The sequence below is a fragment of the Martes martes genome, assembly GCF_963455335.1.
Source record: "Martes martes genome assembly, chromosome: 14".
NCBI lineage: Eukaryota > Metazoa > Chordata > Mammalia > Carnivora > Mustelidae > Martes > Martes martes.
This window is the reverse complement of record NC_137902.1, coordinates 63,304,863-63,319,979: the sequence shown is the minus strand read 5'-3', so window position 1 is coordinate 63,319,979 and position 15,117 is coordinate 63,304,863. Positions and strand designations below refer to the sequence as shown.

At 32.9% G+C, this 15,117-nt stretch overlaps 1 protein-coding gene across 1 annotated transcript in view; it reads left to right on the top strand.

Moving 5' to 3' along the window:
• CABCOCO1 (ciliary associated calcium binding coiled-coil 1) overlaps positions 1-14,663 on the top strand; it is a gene marked incomplete at its 5' end in the record, with an annotated part of 32,763 nt that extends 18,100 nt beyond the window's left edge. Inside the window, 2 exons of the mRNA XM_080822936.1 lie at positions 9,945-10,089; positions 14,377-14,663. Coding sequence (XP_080679062.1) covers positions 9,945-10,089; positions 14,377-14,485 — 254 coding nt within the window. The 3' untranslated portion in view covers positions 14,486-14,663. The remainder of the gene's footprint in view (positions 1-9,944; positions 10,090-14,376) is intronic.
• Positions 14,664-15,117: the final 454 nt, after the last annotated feature.

Here is a 15,117-nt window from a genome sequence, read left to right as displayed (position 1 = left end):
GAAGGTGGAGGAGGAGAAAAAGGAGAGGGAGGGAGAGGAGGAAGAGAGCAGCAACAACAGCAAAAGGAGGAGGAGGAGAAACTACAGACCAACATCCTTCATGAACATAAACAAAAAATTTTTCAACAAAACATCGAAATGAATCAAGCAACCTATAAAAAGAATAGTACACATGACTAGTTGGGGTTTATCCCAGAAATCAATGCTGGTTCAATATTTGAAAATCTCATCAATGTAAATATTCTAAAGAAGAAAAGCTGCATGATCATATAAATAGATGCAGATAAAGCATTTGACTAAATACAACATCCATTCATAATTTTAGAAAAGAGTTAGAAAACTGAGAAAATCGATATTCTTCAATGTCATAAAAGACATGTACAACAAACCTAAACCAGTTGGTACACTTAGTGGTGAAAGACCAGATGCTTGTCCTGTAAGATCAGAGTCAGGGCAAGAATGTCTACTCTCACCACTCCTATTTAACACAGAACTGAAAGAAAGTCTTAGCAATAAGTGCAATAGTGTAAGAAAAAGAAATAGAGGAGAAGGAGAAAATAAAACAGTCCCTGTTCTCAGATGAAAGGATTGTCTATATAAAATATTAAACAGAATTTTTAAAAATCCTAGAACTAATAAGATTGCAAGAATAAGATAAAACATAAAAGTCAATTGTATTTCAATGCACTAGCAATATACATTGTATACCAGAATTTTAATAAATAGCATTATTTACAATAGCTCAAAAAATAAAAAATAAGCATAAATCTGACAAAAATCTACAAGATCTGTATACTAAAAAAACTATAAAATGATGATAAAAGACATGGAAGAAAACCTAAATAAACAAAAAACTTACTGTGTTGTTGGATTAGAAGTTTCCACATGCTAAAGATGTCAGTTTTCCCCAAATTGATCTGTAGATTTAATGCAATGTCAATCTAAATTCTGGCAGGATTTTTCTCTATACATACCCATGCTGATTTCTAAATTTATATGGAATGGCTAAGGAATTAGAATGGGTAAAACAACTTCAAAAATAAGGATAAAGCTCCAAAAAAGCATACACCCAGTTTTAAGGCTTACTATAACGTTACAATAATAAAGTCAATGTTGAATTAGTGAAGGGATAAAAGCATAGCTCAATGAAACAGAAGACAGAATTCAGAAATACACTGATGCAAAAGTGGTCATCTGATTTTTTTTTATAAATATGTAAAACAATTCAACAGAATAGTGTAGTCTTTTCAACAAATGTTGGAACAATTTCTATCTATATTGAAAAAATATATAGTTCAGCCTAAGCATTTTATTTGATACAATTAGCTCTAAATGGATCATAGGCATAAAGTTAGAATGGAAAGCTATAAATTTTTTAGAAGAAAATTGGGAGAAAATCTTCATGACCTGGGTTTTACAAGAATTTCTTAGACATGACCCCGAGAACATGATACATATAGGAAAAAAAAAGATAAATTAGACTTCATAAAATTATAATACTTTTGTTTTATGAAAAGTCATTGTTAAAAGAATGGACAAGTTACAGATAGGGAAAAAATATCTGTAAATCACATATTTTACAAAAGACTTGTCTCTGTAACATATAAAGAGCTCTCAAAACAATAAGAAAACAAATAATCCTATTAAAAATAGGCAAAGCTATCAAAAGGCATAACTCATGTCAACCAAGAAGAAAACGTTAGACAAACCCAAACTGAGGAACATTGTACAAACTATCTGACTGGTACTTCCCAATCTGGCAAGGTTATCAAAAAAAATAGGAAAAGATTGAGAAATGTGCACTCTAGGGGAACCTCAGGAGACGGGACTACTAAATATAATGTGATATCATAGATGGGATGCTTGAAATTTCTTATTCTTTTTCTAGAATATTAAGTAAAAATTGAGGAACTCTAATAATAATTTAAAAATATATATGTAGAAAAAGAAAGGGATTTAATGAAAACAAAATATATATACACTCTAACAAAAAACTAAGAATAAACTTTAAAAAGAAATGTACAAGTCCTATGTGAAAAAACTTCAGAACTTTTAAAGGTCACAAGGAAGTTTTCTACATTCAGAAAAACCTTACAACATTCTTGGAAACACTCCACATCATAAAGAAGCTAAATCTTTCTAAATTAACAGATAATATTAGTATTTCAATAAAAATACCAAGTTTTTTGTTGTTGATGTTTTTGCCTGGGGTGGCTTACTAGGCAAGATGATTCTTAAAAAATATGGAAAGTAAGCAAATACAAATTGTCTTTAAAAACTGTAATAAACCATAACATATTTTGTTTTTAGCAGTAGAATTAGTAATAGTAGTGTTATAAAATCTCAAATATTTGAACACAGTGGTTAATGACCAAACAGACCAAAAGAACACAATGGAAAGTGTAGAAATAGACCCAAGCATTGGAATTCAGTATTTGATAGAATGACATCTCAAATCTATGATGAAAATATGTACTATTCAATAAATAATATTGTGTCCATCTAGAAAAAAATAAAATTGAATCCAACCCTCTTTCTGTCCATAAACCAAAATATATTTCAAGTGTGTCACATTTTTACTTAAATATAAAATAATTGGAACTATAAAAATGTTGTAGGAAAATATGAATTAATTTCTTACAACCTTGGGTGGGGAAAACCTTTATAAATATGCCTCAAAATTCCAAAGACATAAAGACAAAGATAATTAAAGTTGATATATAAAACTAAAAGTCTACAAAGAAAAAATACCAAAAGAAAAATTAAAAGAAGAATAAGTAACTGGGAAAATTATTGCATCGCAGACACCAGCAAACTATTAAGTTCTATAATATAAAAAGAGTATGCAGAAGCAAGAAGAAAAAGACCAATAATGCAATAGAAGATCAAGCCAAAGATCTGACTAAATAAATACAAGAGGTTTTTTTTTAAGATTGGATTTGAGAGAGAGGGAAAGAACGCACGTGCGCGCGCGCGCGCACACACACGTAAGTTGGGGGAGAGGCACAGGGAGACGGAGAAAGAATCAGAAGCAGACTCCCCACTGAGTGCAGAGCCTGACACCCGGCTGGATTGTGAGATCATAACCTGACCTGAAACTAAGAGTCTGAAGCTTAACTGACGGAGCCACCCAGGTACCCCCAAACAAGTGATTCTTAAACAAATGAAAAATGTAATTAAAGATAATAAGGAAAATTCTAATTAAAACTACACAGAAATGTCATTTGTCATATATCAGATTGACAAAATTGTAAAATTTTGGTAGCATTTTGAACTGTCAAAGCTATGAGAAAATAGGTACTATCTTATATTACTAAAGGAAGTATATATATAAATCCCTCCCCATGAAGTTTAGGTTAGCAGCTATCTATCAAACTTACAAATATACTGTCCCCTTTGACCCAGCAATTCTACATTTGGGAATTTATCCTATATATCCACTTACACACGTGTATGTAAAGTCATCAGTTGCAGTAATGTTTGTAAAAGCAAAAACTTAGAAATATCACCTGGAGACATTAGCGTGACTCATGTTTAACATAATGTAGATACAGATGTATAGTTGTATGTCAAATTTACACATATATGCATCTTAGCTCTCTCCATGGAGAGGGCCTAGAAGCAATGACATCCAATATTAATGAGCATACCCAGGATCCAGGTCTTGCTTTATAATTTAATTCTCCAATAAAAGAAACCAGGGCTCATTAGAGAAATGGCTGATTGTAGACCTGGAGCAGGGAACATAGAAGATGAGCCTGGCGCATATTGTAGTAACTAAGAGTAAGTGCTCAAAAAATCAAAATGCTGGTGGTATGTCAATGGAATAGAGAAGACAACTGAAAAAATTCCACTGTCCCAAGTTGGAACAATTTGAACAAAATAACATAGTATATTGAATTATAGTCCAAAGTATAAAATTAACATCCACAAATCCATACTGATACAAATTAATGATTTGTATAAATAATCAACTGGGTAACATACAAATTCCTAATACAGAATTCCTAATAATTTATGTAGATAATTCACCTTCCAGAAGTTAAAGCACAATTCTTCACCCTTTCAGTATGAGCTATACAGTGACTTCCTTCCAAAGAGGACAGCGTGGGAAGTGGGAAAAACTGGAACTCTACAGCAGAGAAGCCAAATAAATACTGTTTCAACCAGGTGACTAAGGCTGACATCGTTAATGAAGAGCCATGTCAAATATCATATGCCCTTGATATAACATGATAAGAATGGCACAGTGGTCTTTCTCCCCCAAATCCTTAATCCCTGTCTAATCATGAGAAAAATTTAGACAAACCCAAATTGAAGGACTTACTACAATATTTCCAACTCGTACCTCTCAAAACTGTCGAAGCTATCAAAACTGGGGCAAGTCCGAGAAACCGTAGGGTCTAAGGAGACATAATGACTGAGTGTAATGTGGTATCCTGGATGGGATCTTAAAACGGAAAAAAAAGACTTCAATAAAAACTAAAAAATAGGGTGCCTGGGTGGCTCAGTGGGTTAAGCCGCTGCCTTCGGCTCAGGTCATGATCTCAGGGTCCTGGGATCGAGTCCTGCATCGGGAGCTCTGCTCAGCAGGGAGCCTGCTTCCCTCTCTCCCTCTCTCTCTGCCTGCCTCTCTGTCTACTGTGATCTCTCTCTGTCAAATAAATAAGTAAAATCTTTAAAAACTAAAAAATAAAGAAATCCAAAGAAAGTATAAACTTAGACAATAATAAAGTATCAATATTTGTTCATTAGTCGTGTCAAATGTACTACAGCAATGTGAGCAATATGGGAAACTGTCTGGGGTATATGGGAACTCTCTGTGATATTACTGAAACTTTTCTGTCAAGCTAAAACTATTCTGAAATCAAAAGTTTATCAGTAGGGATTAACTCATCCCTAACATGGAATACTATGCAGCTATAAAAATAAAAGAGTGAGGACGTTTTCTGGGTATGATATGGGGAATTGTATATTGTTATTGAGTAAGACAAGGTGTAGAATTGTGTGCTTTTGTGTATGAAAGACAAACGTGAGAATTTATGTGTTATATATACAAAGAATACTAAGAAAATACAGAAAAAAAAACTAATAAAAACTTTCCATAGGTATCTAAAATGTACAAAGAACACCTACAACTCAATAAAACAAAAATAAATAACCCAGCTTAAAAATAGGCAAAAGACTTGAATAGATATTTCTCCACGGAAGATATTCAGAAGGCTAACAGGTTTATGAAAATATCAGTAGTCATTATGGAAATGCAGATTCAAACCACAGTGAAATACCACCTCATGACTGTTAGAATGGCCATCATCAAAAAACAAGAGATGACAAATGCTGGCATGAATGTGAACAAAAAGGCAGTCTTGTGCATTGTTGGTGGGATTGTAGACTGGTACAACCACTATGGAAAACAGTATGCAGTTTCCTCAAAAAATTAAAAATAGAACAACCGTATGACCTGGCAATCCCACTTCTGGGAATATATCGAAAGGGAACAACAACACTAACTCAAAAAGATATCTGCATCCTCATTTTGGCATTATTTAGGATAGTCAAGATACGGGAACAACCTAGTGTCTATTGATGAATTAGTAAATAAAGAAGTTGTGGTATAGATATAATAATGGAATGATATTCATCCATAAAAACTAAAAAATTCCTACCATTTGTGACAACATGGATGGCACTTGAAGGCATTATGCAAAATGAAATGTCAGACCAAGAAAGACAAATACCGTACAATCATACATGTAGAATTTAAAACAAAAAAAAAAAACAAAGAAACAAAACACTGAACCTATAGAAAAGGAGATCAGACTTGTGTTTACCAGAGGTGGAAGGTGGTCAAGTTACAGACTTCCAGTTACAAAATAACTACTAGGGATGTAATAAACATGATGACTACAGTTAGCACCACTGTGTGGTATAAAAGAAAGTTATTAAGAGAGTAAATCCTAAGAATTCTCATCACAAGGAAAATTTTCCCCCTCTATCTTCTTTCCTTTCTTTTCTTTTTATTGTATCTATGTGAGATGTATATTAACTAAAGCCACTGCAGCCACCATCTCACGATAAATCATGCTGTGTGCCTTAAACTTACACAGTGACATATGTCAATTATTCCTCAACAACACTGGGGAAAAATTTTTTGTAGGGAAGGGTGTGGGAACTGAGCATGTGTGCAACAAAGGTTAAGGAAGCCTTTTTACAATGTATTTCACATATGGTTTTTGAACCATGTGAATGTATCACCTATGCAAAAATTAAATTGTAAAAAAGAATATATGATGTGAACAGTCCTATGGTTTGCAAACTTTAAACTGAGTGTTCACAAACTAGAAACAGAATAAAGAAAAGTAAAACATTTTCATGAATCTAACATTCCAAATTTGACAAGATATTTCCATTTTAAATTTTTTCCATAACTTACAACTGACTCAAAATATTTCTTTTAGGTGAAATTTTATATTGTTGATATCAGTTCAAAAATGAATTTTAAAAAGTTGAGCAGGATCCATCCATTTACTCATAAACTAGGAGAGAGTGAAAGTGCACATATAAAACTCAAGCAGGACAAAAAAGTCAGGGATCTAGTTTTTCCTTTGGGAAGGAAAAAAAAAATCCTCTCAAACTTTTAAACCTAACAAGGTTATAACTATCATGAGGAAAGAATATAATTTTAGCCAAGCATGCCAGAAAAAGAGGAAAAGTCTGTTTATACTTAAACTAAAAGGTGGTAGAGTCCTGAGCCCATAGTGAACATTCCCATCCAGCAACATTTTAATAGAAAAAGCTACGGAGAACATAGTCGGGGCTGTTAGTTGTAGCATGGTTGCCCATTAATAAAACTCCAGTGAGGGAACTACATTTTCTCCCGATTCAGTTTCTGATCTGTTCCTTGTCTCAAGCTTGCGCTACAAGGCATACTGCAGACAACCCACCTGGAATCAGAGTGAATCAAGCTAAAAGATTATGCAACATGGGATATATACAGTTCTCTCACTAATACACATTTTGGGGAGCCTGTGTGGCATAGTCGTTTGAGCAACCGACTCTTGGTTTCCACTTAGGTCCTGATCTCATTATCCTGAGATCAAGCCCCAAGTCCAGCTCCACGCTCAGCATGAAGTCTGCTTTTGAAGATTCTCTTTCTGTTTCCCTCTGCCCTCCTGCTCCTGTTCTCTCTCTCAATCCATCTCTCTCAAATAAATATATAAATAAATCTTTAAACAAACAAACTAACAAAAAACCAGTATACATTTTTGGATTTAGTTTTTCCAGAGCCTGACCAAGAACAAAGCTGTCAAGTATTAGATTATTTGACCTCTGTCCAGGTCCATAGGCTTAGATTTATTCCATTGTATATAACACGAATATTAGCAAATAACCTTGGATACTTTTTAGTTCTATGAAATTGAATTGTTTCCCCCTAATTAAGAATGAAAATAATAGGTAACATTTGGGTAGGATTAACTTTCGCCAGTTACCGTGCATTTGCTTTCCAAATTCTGTCTCATTTAATTCACACACAATCTTGAAATAGTTCTATTATTCTCTCCATTTAAAAATTTTTTTAAAAAGTAAATGAGATTTAGAAAGATTAAGTAACTCCTTGAAGTCACAAGCATCAGCCACTGTGAGTGAGAAACTCACCCTTCTTACTACTATATCAAATGTTGCCAACTTTATGCTAATTCTAGAAAACACTATACATACGTAATATACTAGTGTACATAGCATTTCAGTTTCCCAAGTATTTGGCATGCATGTCTTATTTGATCCTCACAACAGCACTATAATTTTGAAAATTGGTCTTATTCTACATTTATAGATATAGAAAATGAAACTCAGCTCACCTAGCTAGTAAGTTAGGGGTAGTTAGCAGTTACAAGGTACCATCTTAAGTCTTCCAACTAATTGTGACTAGCATGCTCTTTCATTACCGTAAATTTTTGAAGATAAATTTTATTTCTAACAGAACTTACTATTTAAATGGTTTAATCTTTCACATTTTAATCACATCACTAAATGTGGTTTTTAAAAGAGCAAATATTTCAGTTAGATAAGTGAAATGATAACTTTCCTAATTTTTAAAGCCATTATATATAGAAAGACATTAGACATAGAAAAACAGTTTTAAAGTGTCAATTATATTTCAACATAAGGAAATAGTCATATAAATATATTTTTGTGCTTGATAAGTATAATTACATCTGGAATTATAATCAATTATCTAAGAATTTCTTTTTTCTCTGCATCTCTAATTAATACCATTTTAGTAATAAAATGATTCAGATTTTTAATCCATTCATTTTTGAATTGCTTTTATCCAGTAGATATTTCATTTCTGAAGTTATCCCAAGAAAGTTTCAAAAGAAGCTGATCGTAGGGAAAAAAGTGTACAATAATAATTGAGCTCCCCTTAGAATGATATAGGAAAGCTCAGTTATCCAGCAATAATTTGTGTATCTAACATATATAAAGGATGATCTGGAGGGAGGCTATGAGAGAGGGACGAATTGCCACTCATTAAACCAGTTTTTAATTGTTAACGTAGTTTGTTTCATTCTAATTCCTACAAATAGGAATCTAGATGAAACAAATTGCAAGTTAGTGATTATAGTGTCTTCCTAAAATTTTTAATTGCTTTACTATCATTTTATCAGTAATCTGGGGTCATAACACATCCCAAAATGAAAGGGTAGCTGTGTAACCGGAAGTGGCTATTTCCAACAATCAGCTTATGTTCTCATAAATCCTGTGCATTACCCCCTCTTGCTGCCCTGAGAAATTCACTCGGTTAGCAAGAAGTGCTAACCGCACTGGTTTCCTGAGAGACAGAGAGGTTTGGTTGGGACTGACCTGGAGGGAGGAGCTTACATGGAACAGCTCAGTGTTCCCTGGAGCCTTCCTCCAAGCCCCCAGCTGACACCTCCCCCAGGACGCTGGTCCAAACTCGCCTTTGCTAGAGACTCAGTTCTCCACCTCCAAACTCTTCCGTTTTACGTCTACACTCGTCACTTGTGTGTGTGTGTGTGTGTGTGTGTGTAATAGTATTTTGCCTGCCACAAGTAAAAATGAGCATAACTAAACAGGAAAAGAAGATGGAAGTTCCTATTTGTATCATAGACACTATAAATGTTAAGTCTAAAGTTTTTGACATTTATCTACTTTTTTTTTCAACTGGACACGTGCCATACAAGATACTTTTGCTTTTTTGTTTGTTTTTAGTTGCAAGAGAAGAGACCACAATCACTGACTTGTTTATTTTTGGTAATGGTGGCAAAGTGGTGTCAGCGTCACTCGGCGCTGTCATCTGGCTCTCACCACAACCACCAGGCATACATTTGAGAAACAGCTTACATAAGTTATAAGTCTGTAGCTTGGAAAAGAAAAAAATATCTTGATGTTTTACATAAAAATACATATTTCTGGCATCTATTGAAAATCTTCAGTCCCAAATTCTCACATGTTAACAATCAGTCAAAGCCAAGTGTTGGTTGACTCTGTTCATTTACATTTTCAGTTCTGATCAGCTCTCCTGTCTACAGTAACCGAACCTACTATGTAGGTCTTCCTCACCAGCTAATCCAAACAACTTTTGTTTCATTTCCATATATACTCTTATTCTAAGATCATTAAAAAGCATATTTTCTATTTTAAAGTAATTTTGGGGTAGATTTTAAATTATCTTTGCATCTTAAAATGGAAACAAAGTCTTTAGACAATTGTGTTGCACTATATTGTTGGGTGTATCAGCTGCTATTCTTTTACACAAAATGTAATTATTAACCTATCATTAAAAAAAACATTGCTATTACCATTGTCCACACAAATATTGAAAAAGTAAATATTTGCACACTAAGGACATCTTGGATTATTTTTTCCCAAAACATCTATCGAAATAATGCTTAAGACTTCCTTGGATCTTATTTTAGCACTGCATATGTCTTTGGAAGACAGCATAAAATGGCTTGGAGAAGTTATGGCTGAAACAGGACCATCGCAGTCACAGAAATATGAGGAATGGAATGTCTTTAATATGAAACAAGCCAATGCTGTCATCGATTACTTAAAAATCAGGTATGGATTTTCTTTCAGTAGCATGTATTTTTTCATTTCATTATCTTTTACAAAATGTCTATTAAATAAAAATGAATTCAGTTTTTAGATATTTACAGAATTTATGCTGTAATTAACCCAGCCAATAATGAGATAATATTAAAATCTTTCATCCAATAAGTAAAGTTCAGGACATTGAGATTTTGGCTAGCCTTCCATTCTTAAAAAAAGGTTTGTATTTGATAAGTATAATTTCATCTGAAATTATAATAGATTATCCAAAAATTTCTTTTTTTTCTCTGAATCTCTAATTAATATCACTTTATTAACAAAGTTATTCTTTTAGATTAATCAGACTTAATTACAATAGACTATATTTTAGTAGTTGGCCTTGGCATCAAAATTTCACATTTTAGAATAACATTCATTTCCATTTAAACATTTACTTTAGATGTTTTGTTTAGAAATTAAAGAGATTTATGTGCAAGTTTCCTTAGGTTTATTATGTGCCCTGAAATATTTTGTAGTATTTACCAATTAAATTCATCAAGTTTTTCTTTATGCTTAGAAAATGATGGTGAATGGAGGGAAAGTGTTTTTATTACAGTGATTGTTCATTGGTGAACTAAGAAATCCTTTTATATAATCTGTCACAAGGTCTGCATTAGAGGCATGCATCTCTCCCAAGGGACATTTATAGAGTTCACAAATATTTAAATAAGAGTTGGTAAAATCTTTCTTTTGCCCAACTAAAAGCTTCTACAGAATATCTCTTTTCCTCCATTACTATATACTGCAGTGTTTTCCAATTTTAAATTTTAAAAATTCCAAAATAAAGCATGCTGCATGATGTCTTAGACATGCTCATCATTTGCTTGGCAAAGATCCTGGCTGTTGTCTGGAAGCTTTTTAAATATTAATATGTTTAATTTGATAATGCTTACATACTGGTTTCTGGCATGAATTAATAATAGTATATGATATAATATGTTTTTTATATAATAACACCTGATATAACCTGATTTCTTAGCATAAAACATATACCTCCTAATGTATGTCTCTCACTAAAAACTACAGTACTCTTCATATTAATTAGAGTAAAACAAGGTCCTTGTGTGGGAGGAAGGAAAGGAGTGGAAATTCAGAACTGGAGAATCTTTTCTCCGAGGTCTTTCTGCCCAACAGAATCAGTGGGTGAGGGGAATTCTCTGCAAACTTATATAGCATCCTCTTTCTCTTCTTTATCTATTTGAGACCACCAGGTCTCTCTTTGAAGAACACATTATTACATCTGAGCTCTAAATCCCGGAGGTTTATAATGGGCACTGGGACTGATAGTTAACCATAACGGCTAAACCCATGCAGATGTCCTAATGATATCTTCTAGATGGTGAAAGATGGCACCTCTTTTCTCTTTCGTCTTGTCTCCCTGGACAAACACTCATCAGTGAATTTCTTGACATTTCATTTCAGAAAATGGTTAAGTTAGGAAAGGATGTCAGTGTTAGTCACCATTAAATGCTTACCAGGATAACTTTACTTACCAAAAATTTCTGGTCTCATTTCTAAAAGCAACAACAAAAAGTAGTATTTGAGAGATAGTCATGTAAAGTAAATCAGAATTATTTTTGATGCCATTAAATCTTCATATTGTGATTTAAAGAAATTGTACATTTTAAATGCATCTGTTACAAAAAAATAAAATATCAGTTAGTGTGATATCTAGAATTGATACTGAAGTTGTGTAAAGACAAATGTCATTTTCTACAATTCCTATTTAGAATGACTCATAGGTCCACAAAGATAAATTTAATGGCAGTTAAACCATATAATATTTTTCATTTTAATGACTACAAAGTTTTATAAATATGAAGCTAACTCAATTATTGAAAGTATAAGCATGTTTCAATTTAATCTGATATTAAATTTACTCAACCAGTGAAAACTCTCATCAACTTAAGAGAGAGTAGTTTTTAGAACATGACCTATAGAACATGAAACTTAACTGGCAATAAAATTGAAATTTTATTTGATGCTGTTAATAGAATCTAAATTGTATATTCCATCATGTGTCTGTGAAAAAAAACTAATACCAAAATTCCTCTCTAATGTTATTGTAAGTACTGACCAATCAACTCATGTAATATTTACATTGATATGTTTTATGTAATATATACAAATATAAACGCTACTGCAGCTTGTCAGTATAAGACATCATTTAGATATATGTGGTCCAAGTACACTTCTGTCATTGTGTATTCTACCCATTCATTGGGAATTAGGTAAAGGTAATGTGCACAGGCATTTCTCAATATAAGAAAATCAACACTGCCCCTCTGTGCACAACAGGGTATCCTACTTCCTGGCACAGAGCCCAGATGTCTTGACCCATTTTATTTCTTCCTTTGATTTAGAACTAAGACAAGATGTTTAACAAAATAGTCTAGGGGTTTGAGTCAGCTGGAAGTCTTCCTCCTAAAGGAAGAGAGAGGAAATGTATTCCCATAGCAGAGGTGTCACTTTGTTCCCATAGGAAGTCATCGAATAGTTCCTTGATAAAGTTAGAGAACCTCAACCAATATGGGGACCAGAGTGAGGCAATGGAGGCAACTATCCTACCCCTGAAAAATGCCTCCTACGTAGGTGTCCTCCTCCCCCCATCTGTCTTACACTAGTCCTGGCCTTGTCCCAACTTGTATCTTTGACCACTGCATCCAAGTCATGAATTTTATTTTCATTGCAAGAAGTGAATTTTCCTTTTGGCATGAGACAATCTAATTCCTATATGCAATGAGGAGAATAAGGCTGAAAGATTATAAAATTGCAAGAAGGAAGATTTATGAATTAACTTATTTGTGTAACATGATATGGAAGGAAAATTTTACACTAATTCACTGAAAGGAAGTCAAGTTATTTCCAAATACTCTACAGGCTTCAATTTTTCTACTCAAAATCAGTTATTGCCAGTCTAATATTTTTAACCTTAAAGCACTCTCTAGGTAAGCAATGTAAGGGAAGGAGAATTTGAATTTATTTTGCTTCATTGAATCATCAAACTTCACTAATCTTGATGTATTTTCTAGCCAACAAATCAAGCTAATGTCAAAAGCTAAGTTAGTTTTCTGAGTGTTGATGACTAATTTGAATATACGAGGGTTTTTTTTTTTTTCAAAAAAATTTAAAAACCCATGACTGAAGTCTGCATACCCATCACTTTTTAATGGATTGTGTTAGTAGTGAAATCAACTGCTGATAAAACTCAGAGAGACCCAGCTGCCTGAGGATTTCTTCATTGATTTCAAATGAATTGAAACTTTGATCCATTACAGCATTCAGGAGAAGCCATTATTATACATGCTCTGTAGCTACATTTTGCAAATGTTAATTTCTCAGTTATATTAAAATCAATTTTCTTAAATAGCAAAAGGCACCAGAGTGAAAGAGAAACCACTAAGACAATTTTTTTGTTCTTAGGCATTTTGCTGTATTATGAGTCTATTAATTTTCCCAACCAGCAGGAAGAGAATTAGAAAAATCCAAATATTATCACAAACAGGATATTAGAAATCAGCCCTTCAGTAAATTTTTAACTCTCAATAATACTTCACTGAAATCTTTAAACTTACTAGAAAAACTTGTTTTAAGACTCCTATCCTTTAGCTCTTCACAGTTCTTATATACTGACCACCTAATCTTTGGGTAGAAACTGAAGAATCATCTTTCTTAAATTAATTCCTCTCTTTGACCTGTGATCAAATAAATATTCTACAAGAAAACCAGATACCTTCTAAATGGATTTCAGTTCATGTTGCATCATTTTCAGGTACATCAGAGATTAATTTAATCTTGAAACAGTTTGAGAACATGAGAAGTAATTGATATGGAAGTAGATTATAGAATTCAATGCCATTCATTCCAGAGGAAATTGACTCCGGTTTGAAGCAAAACATGAAAAATAATGTGAAATTTAATGTTATTTAGGGACAGTGCATTATTTGATTGTCAACCAAGAAAAGTCAAAATGTAGTTGCTCCCTTATCCCAAACCTATCCACACATCACAGATTAATCTACTGATCTTATATTATGTACTGTGTTATACTGTCAACGTCTCAAAAGAGTAAATCATTAGTTTCTCACCATTTCTGGACAATTCATTTGGAATAAAAGATGTAGCTAACTCCATATTAGTGTTTAAAGTCTTTTGTTTGATCATTATGAACAACTTTCCTTTAATAAATACTCTTACATATTTGTTTTCTTTCCCAATATAAGCTTATCAGAGTTGCACATTTATTTTGTATTTCAGCTTATTTCAACACTACAAGCTATATGAGTTTTTATTCTACTCTACCAGGGAAGAAATTGTGATAGGAACTGAGGTAAGTAATTTATCTAGATGGAACCAATTAAGCTGAATCACTTAATGCATGCTGATCAGCATCTGGATCTTTAACTGCTTAAAGCAACTTCTTGTCAAGATTACTCAAGTGTTAATATAACCAACTAGTAGTTTGCAAAAAGAATAATTACATAAAGTGAGCTTTGGATTAAGAAAATAAGCTGTCTTTGGGCATTAAAAGCATTGTTAATCACATATACTTTATGTATTTATGGATTATTTGACAAAGCAAAATTGAATAGGTTATGTATGTCTTCATACAAAGAAAATTTAAGGAAGTGAGATAAATTAATTGTTAAATCTCTTCTAATTTCACATTTTTTTCAATCTACTCATTTTTTTAAGGTCTAATTCAAACCCCACTTCCTCAGTAAAGCAAATCTTCTTTAATTGCATCGCATCTCAAAGGAAGGGTATAGACAATGTCTTTAATCACATTCTATTATTTTATTCTAGTTTATCTCTTTCTGCTGAATACTGGGTACTCTTACTACACCAATAAGCACATAATGATGCACTATGCTACACACTTTTTAAAATTATTTTTTGTGGATTAAAATAGTCAACACAATTCAACTGTAATTTCCTTGAAGGCAAGGATGAGGCACTGTTTTTCTACCAAAGCGTCAAGTATAATGCACCATTGTG